The sequence below is a fragment of the Nycticebus coucang genome, chromosome 17, assembly GCF_027406575.1.
Source record: "Nycticebus coucang isolate mNycCou1 chromosome 17, mNycCou1.pri, whole genome shotgun sequence".
Taxonomy (NCBI): Eukaryota; Metazoa; Chordata; class Mammalia; order Primates; family Lorisidae; genus Nycticebus; species Nycticebus coucang.
The window spans coordinates 62,167,308-62,191,450 of NC_069796.1; the positions used below are offsets into that span (position 1 = coordinate 62,167,308).

General features: G+C 44.5%; 1 protein-coding gene across 1 annotated transcript in view; it reads left to right on the plus strand.

Annotated features, from left to right (window-relative positions):
* The first annotated feature begins 9,144 nt into the window (after window positions 1-9,144).
* The window catches only part of ADRA1B (adrenoceptor alpha 1B), a 60,133-nt gene continuing 45,134 nt past the window's right edge, over window positions 9,145-24,143 (plus strand). Inside the window, exon 1 of the mRNA XM_053567250.1 lies at window positions 9,145-10,510. Within this exon, the coding sequence (XP_053423225.1) occupies window positions 9,562-10,510 (949 nt within the window). The 5' untranslated portion in view covers window positions 9,145-9,561. The remainder of the gene's footprint in view (window positions 10,511-24,143) is intronic.

The window sequence follows — 24,143 nt, forward strand, 5'->3', positions numbered from 1 at the left end:
CACACAGTAAGTTCTCAACAAAGGATAGCTGTTGTTATTTACATAGTTCTTTTTCAGCCACTATTTTTTTTAGCACAATTTATATCAGAAAAAATGCATCAGTTATATCAATTGGTAAGTAGAGGGTTGGAAGGATAGCTGAGAGATCAACTATGAAAATCTGTACCCAAATACTCCAGATGTTGTGTGTTTTTAAGATTATGCAAAAATATCAACAAATAACATTTATTGGGAGCTTTCTAGGTGCCAGGCACAGTTCAATCTAATCTTCGCAATAACTCCATGTGGAAAATATTATTAAAATCCCCATTTCACAGATAAACAGATACAAGTTTAAATAAATGAAGGAACTTGCCCAAGGTCACAAAGCCAAGAAGTCACAGGAGCTAGAATTTGATCTGTCTGGATGAAACCCGTCTGGTGTTTAATAAGCTACTTCCTTAGGGCTAACTGGCATCTCTCATGCTGTCTTTGGAGTTTATATCTTCTCTCTCTCTTTCTCTCTCCTCTCTCTATCTCATTCTCTCTTCTCTCTCTCTCAAAGATAGACAACAATTGGTTACCACTATGGAACAATAACTTTCACTGCCCCTAAAGGTGATTATTAGATCAGATCTCCCACCTTTCTTAGAAGAGTTGAGGCAGAAACCTGATATACATGAGATTCCCAAGGAGGGGTTAGGAGGAGATTGAACCTTCGGATTTAACCCTAGAGAAGGGTTCATACTTGCACTGTGCAGTAGCACACAGCCCCAGATGACTTCTGCCTCCTCAGATCTATGTCTTTGGTCTGCTGACACTTGCCCAGAAGTTCCAGGAGTTTTGCTTAGCAGCAAAGCCACCCTTCAGCCAAATTTGAGGCATCTGGAAGTAGAAAGTATCAGTTTGAAAAGAAATTGTCTCTGCTCTAATTCATCTCTGAATAATCTTGGGCAAATTAATGAATTTCTTATTCTCAGTTTCCTCACCCATGAATTGGCACTAACCATATCTACCACAAAAGTGTGGTTTGGAAGCTTAAAGGAGATGATGCATGTGGATTAGTTTGGCAGCTTGGCCCAATGTCTTCTGCATAACTACACTCAGGAAGTCATAATTAATTCAAAAAGGACCAAAGAAAGCAGGCAATGCTTACCTCTATGTGGATAGCACTCCAAAGGGCAAGGGAGCTATTTGGAGGCCCTCCGGGTACTTGCAGTTCACATCATGTAGTTAACTACCACACCAGGTTCCCCCTATATAGAAGTTGCCAGTCTTCCCTGTTCCCCAAGCAGTCAGTATGGCAGCCCCAAAGAAAGCAGAAAAACCAAGATCCTGCCTCTGTCACCCCTCATCTTTTCAGGACTCCCAAAGCAACCTTACAAATCTTTTGGTTTGGTGTCCAGTAAACATCTGAGAAATGTTGGGCATTTCCTGACCGTGCATTCCTTCATGCAAAATGAGGAGGGGCAAAGGAAACTGCCTCTTGCTTACCCTCCTCCCCCCTTCAGGAAGCTGAGGCCAAAATTGATGCCACATGCCATTTCCCCAGCATGCCCTCACTCTTCCCAGGGCCCCATACTGTCACCTCTGCCAGAGAATGGAGATGAAAAGTCAGAAACGCCTTATGACTTCACTTCCTTTCCTTGCTCCCCTGGGCCCTGGTTTGTCCTCTCCAAAATCGGGCTCTCATATTTGTCCAGATACAATTTTTAGATGCCCCCAAGGACAAGGTTCCCACCACTTCCTTTAGACCTTTCTGAACTTAGTGGCCACAAGTGAAAATCCCCCAAAAGGATTGAATGGCTTGGTTCAAAGAGTACAAAGAGGAAGAAGAGAAAGGATAGAGAATTTTGAGATGCGTCATGAATTTTTTCTTTCTTTATTTAACTCACATCCCTGCTCAATGTCAGACACTATTCTCTATGCATCCTCAGCTGCACATTTCCGTTATTCATCTTGGACTACAAACTCTGGGAGGACAAGAAAGGCCAGCATCAATTTACTTTTTTCGGTTCAAGTTCTCCTCTGTGATAAATGGTACAACGTTGGATTAGTTCTGTTGCTCCAAAGTGAAAGGGGTTACATTGAGGTAGAGAGAGTTATCAAGAGAGAGGCTCAGCAAACATAAAGAAGTAGTAGGGTGGATATCAATTGATCAAGGGGCCTGCCAGAAACTTGGCACTGAGTAAGCCCCGGTAAGTAATTCAGGAAAAGTTCAGGGTAAAGAACATACCCACTGCTTTCAGTAAGATCTCAGACCCAAAAAGTTTAAGAACCACCAGTAAAGATTGCCCATTCCCTTAAGAAATCATGTGTTTATATACAATTACAGTGGACATCACTATACTAAGAGTAGAGTAGAGGTCTTTTGTTGAGTGTTTTTATGACCCAGGCCCCAGCCTAAGCATTCGCCAGACTATATAGCTCATTTAATTCTCACAACCACCTAGTATGTGCATTATCTCAAGAAACAGATAGCATTATCCCCAGGGCACAGATGAAAAACTGAAGGCTGGAAAGGTTTATATAGCTTTCCCACTGTCACATATCTGGTCAGCTAAAGCTGAGATTCACACTCAAAGCCTGTGCCCTGCTGCAGAAACAAATGAAAGCAGCCTCAGGAATAGTCGTGGGTGTGGAGTCAATCTCCCAGATACTGACGCTGGCTCTGCCTCAGGCAAATTTCTTTCCCTTTTTGAACCTATGTGTTCTCTATGTGTAAAATAAGAGCATTGGACTAGATGAAGGGTTAACTAACTTTTACTGCAAAGCACCCAGAGAAAAAATATTTCAGGCTTTGCAGGACAGATGGTCTCTGTTGCAGCTACTCAACTCTGCCATTATAGCATAAAAGCAGCCTTAGACAATATGCAAACAAATAGGAATAGCTGCCTTCCAATAAAACTTTACTTTCTAATAAAACTTGGCTGGATTTGATCCACAGGGTATCGTTTGTATATCATAGATTAGATGGTCTCTAAAGTTCTCTGCTTCTGACACATTAATAGTTTGTGATCCTTACTGATGACAGTGGAGCCAAAGGGGCAAGTGACTTAAAAAGCCAGCTGTAAGGAGCCTATTGCCATAAGAGATTTTGTGTTGATTTTTTTTGTTGTTGTTGTTTTTTTAATCTTTGATGATTTCAGGATATGTGGTTAGAAAGTAAATATGGGTCATGGTAATACCAAGGCAGCTTGGGAGGACTTTAGCCCCCAATAAAATCTCCATCAGCTCTCTGCCCTTGGACTTCGATGTGGACAATGACGTCTATCTTGAGGAGGTCATGGGGCAAACAACTGCACATACACCTTCAAATCAGATCACACCCTATAGACCTATTCTGGAGAAATTCTGGAACCACCACAGATTCCTGGGCAGCAAGCCCACAGCAGGTGAGACACAGGCAGAGTCATTCCAGAAAACAGAAAACTCTTCACATCATCCTCAACTCTAGCACTTTGGATTGGTGGTTTGGGTAACCTGTTTTCGCTGTCCCACCAGAATAGCTCCTGGGACATAAGAGAGAATGAACCAAACCCGCTCTCCAGTTCCAGAGATAGCAGGCCTTTCATGTTCTACCACTGGGGCCCTATACCCTGACATCCCAACCTCCAACTCAGGACTCCAAGGCTCTCCCCAGACATGTGATGTCAATTCAGTTCCTGGATGACTTGGCAATTCGTCTTCACCAGCCTACTGCAGAGGGCTGCTACTGAGCACTGTCTACTTACCAGGGAGTGCTGAGGCACTGGAAGTTCTGGGTTGGGAGAATCCACGCTCACCAGAGAGTACCGAGCTATAATTACCAGACAGAAAAGTAGTTTTGCCCTGGGGGAGCTGAAATTTCTCACTCTTAGGTGCCTCTGACCTGCTGCCTTTGGAGGTAGAAGAAACACCTCTGCTACAGCCAATGTCCCCTGTTCAGAAGAAAGAGTGCTTCTCATCCTCCACCAGGGGACAGAGGGTGCAAAAATCCTGCTTAGAATCCCCACAGACCCCAGCACCCCTCATGAGAAAGATGCCTCACTCTTCTGGTTCCTTTTTCATTTTTAGCCTAACTTATGGGATGCTTTGTATTCCAGCTGTGCCACCTGCTAACCCTGTGACCTTGGGCAAGTCATTTAACCACTCCAGGCCTCAGTATCCTCATCTGAAACATGTTAATAATAATAGCATGGACCTCATAATATTATCATTGTGATTAAATGAGATAATGTACATAAGGCACGTGGGGGGGCCTAAAGCCTGGCAACTAGTAAGCTCTTGGCTGATCATACTACTGTTACACACACTTTGTGCTAGGCACCTTACACACTGTCATGTTTAATCCCCATCACAGCCCTATGAAGTAGAGATTATTAGTATCTTCATTTCACAGGTGAGGGAACTGGAATCCAGAGTGGTTAAGTGATTTTCCCAAGGACACACAGCTAATAAATTGGTGAAACTGGGACATAAACCCTAATGCTAGAGTTCAGGCTCTTAATCACTTTACTCCTCTGCCCAAAGTCACATTAGTAGCTATTAAATGGTAAAAGCAGGATTAGAATCCAAGCAGTGCTGGGAGGCAGGAAGACTGACCAGAGCAGCTCCTCTGTGGAACCTTCCCTCCCAGACAGCTCTACCTTGCCATCCCCTCCCCGACCTCTGCCTCACTCAAGACCCTGATCACATTCTGTTTTCTGCTGTTATTTCCTTTAGGCTAACACTGAGCCTTCTGCTGCCTTTTTTTTTTTTTTTAATCCCAGTCTGGTATAGGGAGAAGGATGCAAGCTTTGGAGCCAAACAACGATGCTTTGAATACCAATGCTGCTTACACATCGAATGGCCTTGACCATGTCACTGAACCTCTGTGAACCTTCTCATTTGTAAAATGGAGATAATTCCTGCCTTGACCTGTTGTGAAGCTGTGAGTAAATGCACACAGAGTACCCAGCGCAGTACCCGGCACTCTCCAAAAGTTTTGCACCATGCTCACCATCTCCCACAGCACCCTCAGTGCTGGGTTATTATTTGCTTAGTTTAGTTTATCTTTGATGGACTTGGCACCTAGTATGCCGCCTTACAGAGAATATTCTTGGTTAATTGAAAACTGGACAGAGCCAGAGAGAGAGAACCATGCAAAACTACATGACCACAGCTGAGAGATCTCCTCCCACAGATGCCCTAAGTGGATCCCTGAAGCTCCCACAGCCTCAGTTTCCCACAGGTCAAATTTAGTGGCAGCTTCTCTTAGAGGGTTCACAGAAATGGGAGTTTGCAACATCATAGGCTTCTAATGCAATAAGATGGATAATGAAAAGGTTCTTCTTCCCCAAGCATCGAGTGAGTCAGAGCTCTGTGCTTGGCTCTGCCCCAGGGAGTGCTGAGAAAATGAAATATCAGCTGTATCCTCATGACACCTAAACAAATGGTCAAGTCCCTGGGTCAAAAATCAGTCAGAGGGGTTAAGAGGCATCTCCAGTGAAGGAAGACCAGGAAAGGACCATTAGCAAAGGTTGCTGAGTGAGGTCTTGCTACATGGCTACTATTAAGGCTAATACCTGTTTGTCTTACGGTGGCATGTTTGTTTTGTCTTCACAGACGATGCCAGTAAATGACAACATGTCTGAAATTTGCAAGGATTTTGAACTTCTTGATCTGGCTCAAAAAATTCTTCCACATCTCAATACCCGAATCACAGCATAAGTCTTCATCAAGGTAACAAACTATTCTCCTTCATAATAAAGATAAACCAACTCTGAATCTCAGATTCTCTCTTTTTTTTCCTCCTTGTCTTTTGTCACCATAGAAAAATGTCTGATAGTCTGAGTTTTCACATTGCAGCTGGTTACTGTGATTATGTAGACACAGCCTCCGTAAATTCAATGGTATGTCACTAACTGTTCAATAGCTGGTGAAATTAATGCCCAGAGAAATGAGAAATGGGCCACCACAATCAAAAAATGTGGATTTGGAACTTGCTGTTCATTCTGTCCTACCTTTTCCCCTCCCCTGCCTTTATGCTAATTGCCAGCTTTGTGCCAGATGATTAACATTCTCCTCCTCCTCCCTCTCCCCCAGGAGTAAACCAGCTCAAGAGAAGCTCCATTATCCAAGACTTGAAGACACCTGGGAACAGTGGGAACTGAATGTATGGCACCCCATTCCCACCCGCATGGTAGAAGATGCATGGGAGAAAGGGCAGCAAGTGCCTCAGGGAGCACTTTATCCAGCAAGGGAAAATGACAACCTGGAGGATCTCAAAGACCATCTGGGGCAGCCCCTATCTGCAGACATACTACATGACATGAGCCACTCAGGACTAAGGACAACCTCTCCTTTTCTTTTTTTATTTTTTTTAATTTTTAGGGAATCATTGAGGGTACAAAGGACCAGCTTACACTGCTTGCATTTGTTAGGTAAAGTCCCTCTTATAATTGTGTCCCACCCCTAAGAGGTGTGTCACACACCATGATTCCCCCACCCTCTCCCTCTTTCCTTCTCTCCACTCCATTTCCCCACACCCCACCATGTGCTAGGTCATCAATTGTCCTCATATCAGAATTGAGTACATTGGATTCTTGCTTCTCCATTCTTGTGATGCTTTGCTAAGAAGAATGTGTTCCACTTCTATCCAGATTAATACAAAAGTCACCATCTTTTTTAGTAGGTGAATAATATTCCATGGTATACATACACCACAGCTTGTTTATTCATTCCTGGATAGTTTGTTTCCACAATTTGGCAATTGTAAGTTGAGCTGCAATAAACAGTCTAGTGCAATTAAAGACCCCTGGCAGAGGGCTGCCCAAGCAGCCACAGTCTCACACCCCACTGAGCAAATCACTAGTGTCCGCAGTGGTGGAAGGAGCACCTTCCTGTGGGCCAGGGAAACAGAGTATGCTAACTTGATCTGTACCTGACCAGCTATGATGGCTTGTCAATTCCTTTGCCTCCTATATCACCTCCAAAATGGGAAGATAATCAAACCAGCATCTGGAGAGTTCTTGAAGATCTAAATCACTTTAAACCTATAAATATCTTAATTTAAAATCTTCAAATACAACTTAGGCCAGTTTAATCGAAAGAAGAAAAGAAAATTTACTTTCAGAGATGTCTGTATCTTAACCTCTGGGACACCCTTTGAAATTGTGTATTTTGTGCATTTTGAGGAGTCTGTGCATTTTGGTGAGAGAAAATTAAAACCTTAGATAGGTGTATGTTTTTTTTGTTTGTTTGTTTTGTTTTGTTTTTTGGCCGGGGATGGGTTTGAACCCGCCACCTCTGGCATATGGGACCGGCGCCCTACTCCTTGAGCCACAGGCGCCGCCCCTTGGATAGGTGTATGATAATCACCTGCCATCTTTCCAAAAGAAAACCAGAAGTAAAAAGAGGTTAAAAACATACCTTTAGGTTGCGGAGCTGAGATATAACCCATCCTGAATGACCTCCACTCTCCCCTATGCTAAATATCAAGTTATAACAAGTGTCAAGGGTGGGAGGTGAGAAGTCTGAAATGCAGGCTGCAGGGGCTACAGGAAAAAGAGATGTCAGACTTTACTGTTCCATCTCCAGCTGCCTCTGTCCACTGCTCTGCCACATTTCTGCTAGCCTATGACCTTGGGAATCAACTAATTCTCTCTGAACCACTATTTCTTCATCTGTCAGTGGAGAATGGTTCTGCCTCTATCAAAGAATTGTGAGAAATAAAAGATGAGTAACTGCTTGGCTCTCCAAAGGAGTTCAATAAATGGAAGTCCCCTCCCAACACCATTAGCTCAGGACCCAAAATTTACTACTTAAGACAGCTCCATCCATAAAGGTCATTCCATCCCCTACCTTGCCCCAGGGGTGTCATAACTGCTAAGTGCCATTTGGGTGATGGACACATTTATAGCCCCAACTCAAGTCATGTAACAAAAGTATTTCTACTCCTTTAATATTTTGAAGCAAATGAACAACAACAAAAGCAGCTAAATGCTCAGCTTTGGAACGGACCACAGTTGGGTTCAATTCCCTGTTCCTCTCCTTTGTAGACAAAGAGTTAAACTTCCTTTCCTTGGTGCCATCCACAAAATAGAAATGATAATGAGACTAGTTCTTCTCCCATAGATGCATGGAAAAATGCAAAAAGAACTTAGCACACTGTCTAGGACAGGAAGGTGCTGGATAAATGTTAACTAACATACGGTTCTTCCTTTACATTTTTGTACTGTCTTTCTCGCCATTCACCCACCTCTGGGAATGTGTCCCTACAGCTAAATGCCCAACATGGATGAAAAATTAAACAAACAACCAAGATCCCCTAAGTTCCTCCCCCAGATGCTTGGACGGCTCCTATTCCCTTGACTCCCTAGTCTGAGAGTCAGTGAGCTTCCTCCCTCACTTCCTTCAGGTCTCGACTCAAATATCACTCCAGTGACAACCGAAGCACCCAATTACAAGTTCAAATCACATAAGCACACACCACTGCATTTCCCCTTCTTTGTTTTACTTCCACACACACACACACACACACACACACACACCTGTTACCATATTACACACCTAGTAATTTGCTTATTTATTTTACTGTCTTTCTCTTGTCACTAGAACAGAGGCTCCCAGAGGACAGAAGTCTTTGCTACACCCACAGCACCTAGAACAGGGCTGAGTACTCAGTAACACAATTCCTTTAATGAATGAGTGAGCATGTGAGTGGGTGAATGAACGAATGAAGAGAAGCCAGGTTTTATTGAAACCAGAGAGGTTGCACTGGGGGAGATGGGGGCCGGTCTCAAACCTGACTCAAGTCCCTCTCACCTTCCTAACCCTAGAATTTTTCCTCTCCCAGGAGTCAGACAGGTTACAAATCCCGTTAAATACTGGGCCTGACTCCAGGCTCCTCCTGTTAGAGGTAGGCACCCCCACACCACCTTGGAAATAGAGGAGTGGACAGGAGGGAAATAATCCCAGCGGGCCACCTCGGGGTGGGCGACCAAGGATCTCCCCACCCCGTCCCTTCCCCCACGCTCAGACCCGCTGAGGGCTCGCCCTGGGAGCGGCGGAGGCGCGGCCCGCCTCCGGGCTGAGTACGGTGACCGCGTCTGGGCTGCAGGCGCCTTGGCTGGACCCGCATTGCCCCCTAGTGCCGCGCGGAGTCAGGGCGCCAGGCTCCCCCGCCTGATGTCACCGCCGTGCAGTCAGCCCAGAGGTGGCTCATTGAAAGCAGACCCTCCTCGGCGCTGGCCGGGCGGAGGAGGCGCCGCGGTGCGCAGACCCGCAGCGAGCCCGCACCGCCGCGCGCCCCTGCCCGGCGCCCCTCCTCCGCTCCGCTCCCGGCTAGCCCGGCCCGGCGCGCCTGACGTGGACCATTAAACTTGGAGCTGCCGCCTGGTCCCCTCTCTCCTCCTCCTCCCGCTGACAGACAAGCGAGCCGCTCGGTGCAGGCAGGAGACGTGCTGCCGGGCTGGGCTGCCCGGGGAGATGACTTCTCACCAGGAGGACGCCTCTGAGAAGAAGACCACGGGGGAAGCAAAGTTTCGGGGCAGCTGAAGAGCCCTCGCCGCAGCCCTTCGCGCCCAATCACCCCCCTGGCTATGGAGGGCGGACTCTAAAATGAATCCCGATCTGGACACCGGCCACAACACATCAGCACCTGCCCACTGGGGAGAGTTGAAAAATGCCAACTTCACTGGCCCCAACCAGACCTCAAGCAACTCCACACTGCCCCAGCTGGACATCACCAGGGCCATCTCTGTGGGCCTGGTGCTGGGCACTTTCATCCTCTTTGCCATCGTGGGCAACATCCTAGTCATCTTGTCCGTGGCCTGCAACCGGCACCTGCGGACACCCACCAACTATTTCATTGTCAACCTGGCCATCGCTGACCTGCTACTGAGCTTCACGGTCCTGCCCTTCTCCGCTGCCCTGGAGGTGCTTGGCTACTGGGTGCTAGGACGGATCTTCTGTGACATCTGGGCGGCTGTGGACGTCCTGTGCTGCACTGCATCCATTCTGAGCCTGTGCGCCATTTCCATTGATCGCTACATTGGGGTGCGCTACTCTCTGCGGTACCCTACGCTGGTCACACGAAGGAAGGCCATCTTGGCGCTCCTCAGTGTCTGGGTATTGTCCACAGTCATCTCCATCGGGCCTCTCCTTGGGTGGAAAGAACCAGCGCCCAATGATGACAAGGAATGCGGGGTCACTGAAGAACCCTTCTACGCCCTTTTCTCGTCCCTGGGCTCCTTCTATATCCCTCTGGCGGTCATTCTGGTCATGTACTGCCGCGTCTATATCGTTGCCAAGAGAACCACCAAGAACCTGGAGGCAGGAGTCATGAAAGAGATGTCCAATTCCAAGGAGCTGACCCTGAGGATCCACTCGAAGAACTTTCATGAGGACACCCTCAGCAGTACCAAAGCCAAGGGCCACAACCCCAGGAGTTCCATAGCTGTGAAACTTTTTAAGTTCTCCAGGGAAAAGAAAGCAGCCAAGACCTTGGGCATTGTGGTCGGCATGTTCATCTTGTGTTGGCTACCCTTCTTCATTGCTCTACCACTTGGTAAGTTGGGGACTGGCAGAGGGGAACTGGGCATTTTCACGTCTTGGGTTTACTGATGAGCTTACGCTAAAGTTTTTAGTGGATTGTGTTTCTTACGCAGCCTGTGCGTGTTTGGAGATTGAATAATATTGTTTATTCTGCAAAGGCTTTGCAGATTGGGGAGCTGGCTAAGAACCAACTCAGGTGTTAGTGGAACACGCTAAGGTACTAGCCACTAGAAATAGAACCACAAGAGGAAAATCTGGTATGTGAAATGACTCACTCGATAGCCTTGGTTTAATAATTAAAAAGGACACTGGGCTTGCACATCACACCAGCATTATTTCAGCAGTAATGGTGTGTCGGCTAAGGCAGTGTCACTAACACAGCATACAAAATAGTTTGTAGTTACTGCAGACGCCGTGTTTGGGAAGCAGGGAGGCAGCTCACACACAGCCAGTGTTCATTCAGCATTTCCAGGGCTCTTGCAGAGGCCATGCTTCTCAAGAGCTGTGCAGAAGCTGCATTCTTCCCCCTCCTCCCTTCACTGATGGCTGTCACATCAATGAACTACCATTAGGATCACTTAATAAGAGCATGTTATAGCCACAAACCTCCAACCAGCCTTTAAGTTATCTAAAGCTTGAGATTTGAAAAAGAAGGTGACTATAGGGTCATAGATTCTCAGTTTTCATTCCAAAATGTTCCTAAGTATAGTGATTCATGGAATGCCCAGAATTAAATCTGTCCCTCACCTTCAGCTAACAAACACCAAATCCAGTCATTCAATGCATTCTTCTCCTCTTATAAAACCAGGTCCACCTTTTTTTTGTTTGGTGGTCCTACTAACTTAATGGTTCAAAAAGCTGCCTGATTTTTTCTAAAGAAGAAGCCACAGCCTGGTTAGGAGGTTAACTTCAAAGGAGGTATATCCACATAGCTTGGGAAGCCCATGTCCCTCCTCTGAGACACTGATGTGCTTTGATTTTGTCTCAAATCCTTGGGGAACCACAAAAATGAATGGAAGGAGGTGATTATGGCAGTTTTGTAACATGATATCAGAAGAGGTGACAGCTGCTACATGCCACAGACCACATATGCCTGCAGTCACGCTGGGGTATAAAAACTGAACATAACCAAATCCCTCGTGTCACTAAAAATTCTGGGGAAAAAATATTGCTTTCAAGAGAAAAAGGGCAGTAGAAAGAAAGCAAACATATCAAGAGTTTTCATTTAAAAAGAAATAGAGAGAGAGGTTTTTTAAAAAGCTATTTAACCTATCCTCCATGTCCTCTTTTCTAAGGCAGGCTTGCGGGCTAATGGCTTTCAAAAATATTTTCAATGGTAAGTGTTAAGTAGAAAGGGTTTGAAGTTCAAACCCCCAGGAGCAGTCACATCCCACCGCAGAGAAGCCTGCTTTCCTTTCCCAAGGTCTGAGGGAAAGGCAGCTTACTGGATTAACAGCAGATGACAGCTCACACTGCATTGGGCCATTATAAACATCATTGTTGTACATGGAAGTGGTTTGGCCTCTTACTAGCCACATGATCTTGGGCATATGACCACTCCTATGTGAGCCTCCGTTTCTTCATCTACAAAATGGGGCTAATTGATATGTGATCCATGGGGTTTGCACTTAGGCATGGAAAAGACTTAATATAGTATCAGGTGCATAGCAAATGCTCAATCATAGTTAGCTATTTTTGGGACACCAAACCCCAGTGTCCCCTGGGTATAGATGTGTGTTTCCTCCTCCTTTACTCATTTGCCATCCTACATCTTCTACTAAAGGCTCAGAAGAGAACTGAGTCTTTCTTTTCTTCCTTCTGCCCCTGCCTGCCAGCCTGCAGAGGCTGTGACTAGAGCATACTCAGAAAGGAGAGGGCCCTTGCAGGATGCAGGAATGGATCAAAGGCGCAGGGTTTGGCTTTAGGAGGCAAGGGAAAAGCTCCAAACAGGTAAGGAGGCTTCCAGCAGGTTGAATTGGAAAAAGCACTGCTGTGGCGATCAGAAGCAATAGATTTCCCATTTGAGCTTTGCCATTAATGGGCTCTGTGACTCTAGGCTTGTCGCTTTGCCTTTCTGGGCTCCAGATCTCACAAGTGGAGAATAAGAAGGTTGTACTAACTACATCAAGGGATCTCAAACTTTAATAAGTATCAGAACTGCCTGTGAAACTTGACAAAAATGTAGCTGTCTGGGCCCAACTCTCAGCAAATCACGGGGATTCCATGAGTCTGCCTGTTTAATCAGCCTACTAGGTGATCTTAAAGTTTACAGATCAGGCTTTGAGAATAAATGACCAGCGGGTCTCTCCATTCAGGCTCCAGCATCCTTCATGCCAAAGTTCTAAATACTCCACAGCTCCAAACTTTCCCACCTCCCTGGGTGATATGGCCTCTCTCTGGAACTTGCCCTTCAATTCATCAAGCTACCCTCAATTTCTTCTCATTCACATCACTCCCGCTTCTCTCTCTGTCTGTGCCCTTCTGAGACCTCGTGCCCCTAACACCTCAAGTCCTGGGCTTCTAGAGAATAGAAAGTAAGAGGTTCTTGCTACCTTGATGCTATCAGAGCTAGTTTCTCATCTCCTTGCAATGACAGCATTCTGACGGTGCATGTCATGATCTCCCAGAGATCTCCCAATGTGTTGTCCTTCCTCCCTGGAAATCCAACAGGTGAGGAATGCAGACTCCAGGCCTTGGGTTTGGGATGGACCCCAAAAGATACTCAAGAGCTTCACATAGAAAAGGGGCCTAGTTAATGTTTTCTTCATAATTCAGAAAGAGTATTCCAGAAAAATGGAGGTGTGGGTTTCTACTTCCTCTGAGTTGAAATATAATAACATCCAAATAAAAGTAGCATCATGTAGAAACAAATCCTTTGGAATTTGAAGAAGATTCCAAATTCTAAATTTTCCTTAAAGGCTTTTCACCCATAAGGAATGGAGGCAGATCTGGGGGAAGACAGTGCTTGGCAAGCAGAGAAGTGCAGGTACAAGTAACTTCCAATAGGTAATAGACTTGCAGGTGCCTGAATGGCATGAGATTTCCATAGTTGTGTTTGTTTTCTCTGTGGGAGAGAAGGGTTGGGATTCCACCAGGGGAGGAGGGAAAATAGACATGCCCTCTACAGGATCCTGGACAAGGGCCCCGTTTGTTTTCCTTAATCCTTTATTTTCATTTTGGGAGCAGAGTTGGGCTGCCTGCAGAGAGAGGCCTCTCATCTCCTGCTATGCTCTCCCCACTTCTAACACCCTCCCCACATCCTCCCCACCCTTTCCCTGTGGCCCCAGACCAACTGGAACCAGGGATCAGGGCTCTCTTACTTAGGACTATGGAGGGACTCCACCAAACAAGGCCCTTTCTATTTGGCCCCTGGAATCAGACTAGGGAGGGACAGGAAATAATTGGAAAAGAATATACTAGTATTTCTAGTGCATGGGCCATGGACAGGATGTCCAAGAGAATCTTTAGCTTCCCAGTATTATAATGAAGACCATCATCCACTCACCTGGAAAAGGCATGGTCAGGGTCTCAAGAAGCAGGTGAGCTATTAAGGATGTGCACTGCAGTGTGCGGGGAGCTAAGGCAGGGATGGGTTGTAGAAAGAGCTGGTAGCTGGGCTTATTGAGTTGTTTAGAAAACATTGGAACCTTGACTTGCTCCAAATCTTTCTTCTGTCTTTAAATGCTGAAAGGCACCAGGAAGCCATTATTGAACTAACTGCTTTCCCCTCTAAACAAATGAAGGTCAATTTCAAAGAAGCAGTTATGTTCTCTGTAGTACCAGAACCAACTAGGAATTCCTGTCTCCATTGATTTGATTTTCTGGCCTTCTTATCCAAATTTGGGCTGATGAATTTCCACTTCCACAAGCTCAAGAGGCAAGGGACTCAAGAAACAGTGAGGGTCTCAGAAAAGATTCAAGACAGAGCCACCTGACAAATACAATAAGTTAATCCTCCAGCTCTGAGATTTCAAAACAAGGGATAAGAATCACCCAAAAGAAAAGCAATTCATGGGCGGCACCTGTGGCTCAGTGAGCAGGGCATCGGCTCCATATACCGACGGTGGTGGGTTCAAACCCAGCCCTGGCCGAACTGCAATAAAAAAAAAAAAAAAAAAAAATAGCCGGGCGTTGTGGCGGGTGCCTGTAGTCCCAGCTGCGCGGGAGGCTGAGGCAGGAGAATCGCCTAAGCCCAGGAGTTGGAGGTTGCTGTGAGCTGTGTGACGCCACGGCACTCTACTGAGGGCAATAAAGTGAAACTCTGTCTCTACAAAAAAAAAAAAAAAGAAAGAAAAGCAATTCATTTAAGTACTTGGTGAGGGGGATATTTTTACACACAGGGAATCCTTTCTGGAGGAGAGAAAGGATTTTACTTCCTATTGAAGTAAAACACATTTGACCATGTATTAAATCCCTAATAAATACGTCCTAGAGCACCTACTATGTGCTGGACACTGTACCAGACACTGGGTTGTTGATCTAAAACAGACATGCCTGCAGGAGACTCACACTGCAAGATCACACTGTTATTGGACACGCTACGCATTATTCTGCTAGCCTCCTTCAGACATTATCTCATTAGTCCTCACAGCAACCCTGAGAGGGGGAAGTAACTACTCCCTTTTCACAGATGAATATACTGAAGCTCAGAGAGGTTAAACTTCTTGCTTAGGTTCACACAGCAGGTAAGTGATAGGACCAAGAGTTGAATTCAATCTGTCAAAACAGACCCATATCAGCTCCACTGCAACAGAGAGATGTACAGCCTTTCCCTGGCGGCCACCTGTTCTCAACAGCAAATGGTCTCAGGAAACCCAGAGCCATCCTGTCAAAACTAGTTATGATGCTTCTGTTGCAAGACCCTGTCTTTCTTCCACTGCCTAAAAAGACCAACACATGAAATGTCAGGGCACGCCACACATGTTCTACTTCAGGGCAAAATGATCTCCACACTCCAATACTGTGTCTGATATGGGGCTCTCAGGATTGGGCACTTCGCCAGTCACCCCAGCCAGAACAGAAAAATGAGAAGGAGCTTGTCCTTCTCTAGGGATATGAGTCCACATCTTTAATCCTTTGTTCATTCATTCACCAAATAAATATGTGTTTATTAAGTGGCTACTATGTCCAGGCATTATACCAGAGATATAACGGTGAGCAAAATAATTATGTTCCACAGAATTTTGTTCTCATTGGGAACACAGGTACTTTGAAAAATGCATACACATACACACACACATAAAACATACATTCAAATTGTAATAAGTGACTTGAAGAAAGGGGGTGAGATGCTGTTGGGATTCTATAACAGGGATGAGTATGTCACAGGTCCCTAAGAGAGTGACATTTAGACAGAACCCCAAACAGTGTGGAGGAGCTAATTCAGTCAAGGAGGCAGGGAGAGGAAGAAGGCTGTGGGCACAAGGAAGGACATGCCTGAAGGTCCCAAGGAATGAACAGATCCCAGAGAATAGAAGGGAGGCAGGTGCAAGTCGTGGCTAGAGGCATGGACCAAGGCCAGGCCATGCAGGGACTTTTGGGCACATCAAGGACTTTAGATTTTTATCTTATGTGCATTGGCCATTACAGCAAGGTTTGAATCAGATGAAAGACACTATACAGTCATTTTAAAAGTGACTCAGGTCACAGTGTGGGGCACAGACTAGAGACAGGACTGGAAAAAGGCTTCACAATGGCCATGAGAGATGATGGTGACTTTGACCAGACTGGGGGTAGTGGAGGTGGAGGCAGATAGCTTTAAGGACTTGGAGGATGGCTGGGAATGACATAGGGGCTGGGGAATTAGGGAGAGAAAGAAATATATTCAAGATAACCCTGGGGTTTCTTGATAGAGCTGCATAGGTAGGTGGTGGTACACTGGAGGATGGTGGTAGAAGGAGAGGGCATGGGCAGGAGGTAGCTAAACAGCCAAGAGGATTCCTCCCAGAGCTCCCGCAGACCTTTCAGGAGGGCTCTTAAGAGTCCATTCTAGAAACGATCCACCAGACATTCTCATACGTTGAGTAGACAGAATATCCAACCCAAAAGTCAGGAGCCACGGCAACAGCAAACATAGCTGCTCATCAGAAACAATCTAACACAGTGGTTCTCAACCTGTGGGTTGCGACGCCTTTTTAACAATGAAAGTACATTGCAGCATTAGGAAGGTTGAGAACCACTGATCTAGCAGCAGCTGTTTTTAAAAGCATAGGTTCTTGGGCCCTGCCACAGGCCTGTTGTATCAGATTCTCTCCTTATTGTACTGAGAATCTCAATTTTTAACAAGTTTCCCAGGTGATTCTTAGGCAGCCAGCACAGCACCAATCTTCCCCATGCCAAAGACCTTAATACTCTGCAGAGCAAGCATCACTGTCCCTGTCATTACAGGTGAGGGAATTAGAGTTCAGAGAGGTTCAGTAACTTGCCCAAGGTCACACAGTAAGTGGTAGAGTCTATCAGAGTACACATTTGACACTCAATAAACATTTGTTATATTATACCTGGTTTTACTACACTGCTTCTCCAACATTTATCTGAGGTCTGGTGCCCAAAGTTTTTACTGGCTCATGGCAAAATGAGAAAAAAAATAGAAAAGGCCTGTGTTTTTTTAAAAACTAAATGTTTTCCATATAAATGAGTGTTCTTTTATTTTAAAGATTATGTCCTTTCTATTTTGGGACACTGAAATAACATTTCTTTGATGGAATGATGGTAATAGAGTGCATGTGTGTGTGTGTGGGTGTGTGTGCGTGTGTGTATTGTTTTAATGTTCTACTTGACAAAATAAAACGTTGTAACCCTATGACAGTCCCCTTCAAAACTTTTTTTGAAATTTTACTGTGTGTCTCCTAAAGTCTTGAATCATGGAATATACCATGATGCCTAGACACAATAAATATTTGTGAGGACAAAACAGGAGAGATGGGGAGGAAAAGAGAGAAGGATGGAGAAATGTGTCAGCCTCAGCTTTTGTGGACTGAGTCAGAGGGACAAGGGGAAGGACCAGTCATGGAGGCACCCAACCTTTGCTAGGGCAAAACAGGCCACAGAAATGCCAGCAGGTGCATTGTAGCTGCAGTGCCATCACAGATGGGTCTAATACGCTCTGCAATGCAAGCGATGCCTTTACCTGGATCTGTGTGTGGCTAGTAAAAATGACTGATGTCCACTGGGCCACACTGGGAAATTGCTTTCCCCCAGGATGCTTCTGCAGTCACTGTGCTCACTGACCATGTCTCATAATAATACTAATAACTACCATTTATTAGGTCTTCCATGTGCCGGGCTCACTGTGCTGCTCAACACTATGAGTGTTCTCTCTACATTCTCTCTCATTTGCTCCTCCCCACAGGCTTAGCAAATGGGCACGGCCATTGTCCCCATCTTCCAGATAAGGAAACAGAAGCTCAGATTGAGTGATTTGCCTCAGGCCACCCAGTTGATCAATGACAAACCTCTATTTGAATCTAGGCAATCATATGGGTTCATCACTGGAGGTCTTCGAGCTGTGGGGCTCTGAGCCTCAATTTTTAGGTAGTGCAGGAAGGAACTGGAGAAACCAGAGTTTATTCTGAAAAGGAGGAAAGGAAGAGCATGTGGCTGCCCGTCATTCAGCAACTGAGAGGCGCGATATCCTGGTGAGAACGTAAAGAATATAAAAATAATTGGGTCCTTTCCTCTAGCAAGATAAGGCAAAATTTCTCTTTTTATTACGGGTACTTCAGAAGACTTTTTTTTAGCTACATAACTTATTATTGATAATGTCCCATGATTTTTAAGATTTTTATCAGATTTGAGGAAAAACATCAATTTGGAAGATTTTTTTCCACAGTTTGTTTCTGGTCGAATGCACTTCAAACCTAGATTCACCTCCACCACCCACCCACATGTGGTGGCAGCACCACAGGACACTTTCCATCTTAGATCAGCCTCTGGTCCTATCTCTTAATGTCACAGGACCAGTGAGCCAGCATCGTGGGCGAGAGAATATTTCTAGAAGCTGTTTTCTCATTCAACAGCACTTCTGGCTAGTGCTGACCTAGCTACACAGAAAGAAAAGAGCAAACTATATATGTATGTTCAATAGAACCCAAACAATATGTGTCTTAACTCTTAGCTAGTTCCCTTATGTAGGAGAAATAAGAACAATATTTTTATTTATTTATTTATTTATTTATTTATTTTGGAGACAGAGTCTCACTATGTCACCCTTGGTAGAGTGCTGTGGCATCACAGCTCACAGCCACCTCAAACTCTTGGGCTTAAGCTATTCTCTTGCCTCAGCCTCCCAGGTAGCTGGGACTATAGGGGCCTGCCACAATACCCGGCTATTTTGGCTGTAGTTGTCATTATTGTTTGGCAGGCCCCGGTTAGATTCAAACCCACCAGCTCTGGTATATGTGGCTGGCACCCTAGCCACTGAGCTACAGGCACCAAGCCAGAACAATATTTTTAAAAGGAAAATAACCAATTGCAGTTAGTAAACCTTACTTCTGAAAACTTGGGCCAGAGGAAAACATTGCTAGGGCCCCTCCTCAAGCCTTGGGGTCCCTGAAAGAGAGGACCCCTGAGGCTAAGTAAACACCTTTTGTCCACACCCAAACAGCCTAGGATAGGCTCTTTCCAGCAACCTCATGACTTGTCTTTCTCCTCTACTATGTACCAACCATGAACCTGTAAGCAGTGACCAAAGCTCTATCTAACCCGGGTGCTCACATGAGCTGAGTGAATGAATGACCAAATTAGGAGTGCATTTAATTCCCGCTGAATTGTTTGCCATTTGCCAAATATACCTTGCATTTTCCTTCCTCTGTGCATGAGCTCGTATTGTTCCCTCTTCCACCCGTGTACCCTCTGAACGTCCTCTGCCCTCTGAATGTCCACATCCTGATTATCTGAAAACATCTGGCTCTACTGACACCTTTCTCATGAAGTCTTCCTGGTCCCCACCCCTTTCCTGACAGCAATCACTCCCTTTATATCTGATTTGCAGTGCTGGTCACATTTGTCTGTAGGGCTAAGGACTGCCATGCACACTTTTAACAGTGCCACCAGGCTGCTAATCCCTGGAGGAGGGGAGGGTTCTTGTCCTCTGCTTCGAGACATGTAGACTTTCAGTACAAGCAGCAATGATAGCTATGATTCTTGCAGCATGTGCCAGACATTTTCTGCCATTTGGACCTCCACAGCCCATCACATAGGTGTTTTGCCCATTTCCTTATTTATAAAAGGGCTTAGAGGGGTTAAGTGGTTTGCCTCAATCCTTGAAACTACCACAAACCCATTACAAAGATACCAGCATGGACTGGTCTTCTAAAACCAAAATGCTAGCCTGGGCCTAGTCATGGAGCCGGTGAAGAAAGATTGGATAGGTGGAAACCAGCATGGACACAGGGCAGGATCTTGGAAACTGGATGACATTTTCATTCTGTATTGAAAGGCTGCCATTCCACCTGCCTCTGGAGGAGACCTTTGCATTGCCAGTGGTCCCCATGTTCCCCACCTTACTAGCCCTGAACACCTCCCTTTCACCTCTGGGAGGGATGTGGTCAGAGTTGGTCCCTGCAGAAGCAGGAAAGGAGGAAACACTGCTGGTGACTTTATAGCAAGATCATATTAAGACCTTTAGAGGCCCAAGGTGTTGAGAAGGGAATAATGAAATGCTATTAATTAATTAAAACATGCCTAAAAGTAGTAAGAACCCCCAGACCACCAGCCCCAGCCAGAGCATGAGAGGAAGAGAAAGGCCCTTAGCTGCTGGGGTGCCCCTGCCTACTCAGTCCCCCACCTCACTGAGAATCTCCCCTCAACACAGTTTCCACACCAGACCCCCTAAAGAATGGGAGGGGCCTAGGGAGCCCCACCTTGTCATGTAACATCAATAAAGTTCCCTGAATTCAGCCAAAAAAAAAAAAAAAATGCCTACACATACACGTAGAGCCCTAAGATAAAGGAAAGCCAATAATATTCTAAGTTTTTCCATGAAGATGACTTTGACTTCTTTAATCAAATTATTTCCCAAAAAAAACTAGAGGTGCCCCGGTTTTGCTAATGTGTCTTCTTGTTCGCCAGTGGAGTGACCATACATCCCCATTTGCCCAAGACACTCATTATTTATGCCTGTGATCAAATCATGAATATTGTTCTATATCCCCCTCTGATTCTCAAAAGCATCTCAATTTGGACAATAAAACAATGTCTATTTTAAAACTTAAAATAGGGCATTTATAGTGGGACATCCATAGTACCCCAGCTTCACGACAGAGCCTGAGACAAGGAGGGGAGAGAATCTGACTGCAACAGCCTCAATAGTCCCAAGAAAGATTCATACAAGAGCAAAGTAGCCATCCATTTGGGAAGGAAAGATGCACCTTTCCATGTGTGCATTTCGTGGAAAGGTGGAGTTACTGTATATGTTGGTTTGAATTTTTTAAATAAAGTGTTCATTTATTTCACTTGCCCTGTTGACACAAGTGAGTGGCTGAGCTGGGATTTGACTCCACAGCTGGCCAGGCCTAAATGCTTAATGAATAAGTGAATAAATGAAAGAATGGATCAATTTCAGCACACGCCAAGTGGTACAATCTGAATGATGAGTGTCTCCAGAATACAGAGGAGACAGAGAGAAGAGTGGGCAAAATAAGATTTTGGGCAAAAAGAAAGTAAGCTGCGTTTTAAGGACTTGTAAGGCCAGAATTGCTGTGGGGGAGGGACATCTTCACCTCATCCATTATCACCGCTCCTGGCATGACAACATGAGTCAGCCCAGGGTACGGTAGAATCTGTCCTCACCGGCAGGCTTTGCTCTTAAGAGTCTGTCAACAGCACACGCTCAGCCACACCCGCCAGCACCTCCTCTGAGCTCCCTTTGAACATTCAGGTGCCCCTGGCTGGTGTAGCACATGAACTGCACTATAAAAGTTGCACCAATGAACAGTTTGGTTCAAAATGTTCAGAAACAGACTGTTCTAGCACATACAAGTGGACCATTCCTCATGGAGTCCCATTTAGCTTTTTCCAGGGGTGTCTGCACACAGTATCTTGCTCCCCCTAAGCTCTCACACTCTCTCCTGCTGGGATGAATTTAGGACTTGGCTTTGCACGCTTTTTAAAATTCTTCTTTAAGATAGAGTTTCCTGCCAAACCAACATGTATCGCTTAGAGGCTGAGTTTAGCACCCTGGCTGTGCCCCAGAAGGAGGTTAAAATGGGACCAAGGGCAAGCCGGACTCACTGTCATTCTCAGGCACCAGCCCCAGGCTCACACCACCAGCACAGGGCCAGGCGGAGTTCCAGGGAGGCAGCTGGTTGGGGAGGAGAATGATCCACCAAATAGAACAACAACAAAAAAATTACATCTCCAATTCATATATTCAGGCCATTAATCACCCCCTGGCATCAATACAGTGTGGTAGGCTCCTTCTTTGTGCTTCCAGGGACATCCCCTCAGTGCCCATGTGTGGCTTCCTGTCCCCAACCCTTTAGAATTTACCTTAACACAAGAGTTCTTATGCTTTATTGTCTTGTAGAGCCCTTTGGCGATCTGATGAAGCCCCTTCTCAAATAGACACATGAAATAAAAGATAAAAGATTTCAAAGAAAGCCAATTATATTGAAATACAATTATAATGTTGGAAAAACAAATTAATTATACAGCAGAAAAATGTCCTTTAACATATTAAATAAACAAGATCTAGCAGCAAGTCAAATAAATAACTGCTATAATTTTGAAGGAGTGACAAGTGGAAGTATTTCAAGATACCTGCAACAAATGTAATGTGATATTACAAATCTGATTTCTATTGGTGACAAATCCTGCTGGTTCTACTGTGGCTTGTTGCCTACATTCCTATTCAAGGAAATGCAGACTTTCAGCCAAAGGTTAGTTTTGTTGTTTTTTAGATAAAAACAATGTTTTTTTTCTCGTTCAAGTTCTGGGAACACCCCCCACAACTCACCCCCAGAATAAGAAGCCTACCTTGGGACATTATCATGTACTTCAGCACGTGAAGTGTTCTATACTTTTATTTTTTGCACAATTGTTTGTAAAGCAAAACTATTTTTAGTCTTAGGACCACAGGAAATCTGGAGTATACCATCATGCATTCTAACTGTTTTGCATGATTACATGTAGCTATTTTTTTAATCAACTGGATTATTTAAAAATAATGTATGTTCTTAGTAAAGTAGCTCAGGAATGGAAAAAAATATCCAATGTACTCAGTATTACTGTGAAACCAATTTATAATCACTCACACTTGCATATGAAAACTGATACACAACCACAGCCTAGGATGAAGGAGGGAAGGGAAGGGACAGAGGAAAGGAGGGAGTGGGTTGATAGAGGAAAGGTTAGTAGGGGGACCACACCTATGGAGCATATTGCAAGTACAAGTTGGATCTATCAGGTATAGAACACAAATGACTTAATGCTGTAATTGGGTAAATGAGGTGAAGGCTATGTTGATTAGTAGGATGTAAGCACTCCAATTTGTACAAATAATCAACACATGCATGAATCTCATAATGGCATAAATGTATTTATGATCTATGTACAGATGACTTAATAAAAAAATAGTTAAAAAATAAAAATAAAAATAATGTATGGACTTTTATTCAAATATGAAAGATAGAAAAAGAGAGAGAGAGAACAAAACAAATTCTGCCCTTATCAGATCTCAGGTTACACCCACCCAGCTCTCTCAGTCCTCTTGTCCAGGAGTAAATGCCATCACCAGATTGCTTGTATGGGCTTTCAGAAATATTTCTGTTTATTTGTAAATATACATATTCATATATACACATGTGTGCATACACTTGACTGCAAATGCATATGGAATGTGTGTTTTCACTTTGTTTATTTTTACAAATGCTGTCACTTTAAAAACACTTCAGTGAATATTACATTTTCCACTGAATAGCATGTCTTAGACCTAGTTCTATGTCAGAATGTATAGAGTTACTGCTCTTTTGTTCACAGCTGCCTAGTGATCTATACTTTGGGGAACTAAAAGTTTTATTTTACTTACCAGTTTCCCAGCTGATCAACATGTAGGTTATCTGGGGGCTTTTACTACAGTGTTGCAATGAATAGTATATATGTCTGTGCCCACATTTTCAAAACAAATTGAATGAAAGTGAAGTGAAATTGCTGGGACAAGGAATATTTGGTATTTTAGATTTAACCTGATTATGTTCAATTTTGTTAAATTGAAATCTTATTTCAGTCCACTCTTCTTTCGGCATTCTGGAGACACCCATCAATTCAGATCACACCATTTAGCTTGCACTGAAATTGATTCATTCCTTCATTTATTCACTGCAAGTGCAATAAGAAATTTTTTAAATGGCAAAATGTAAAGTAGTGTTAAAACAAATAGGTCAGAGCTGTGTCTACTAATCTACTAGTTAGTAGGGATGTTTACGGTATCTAAGTAAGAAAATCAAGTCATAGATTAATATCTAATCAATCCCATTTTAAAAAACTATTAACTTGCTTACTTCAAGGCATAGGAGGAGGCTATTAGCTTTTTTAAACCCTCTATATTATTTCACATGTTGCAATGAGCAAATACTCTACCTGTGATTGAAAACGTCAGATTAAAATATGATAGAATACAAATTGGTTTCAGCAGAATTAAAGCAGGA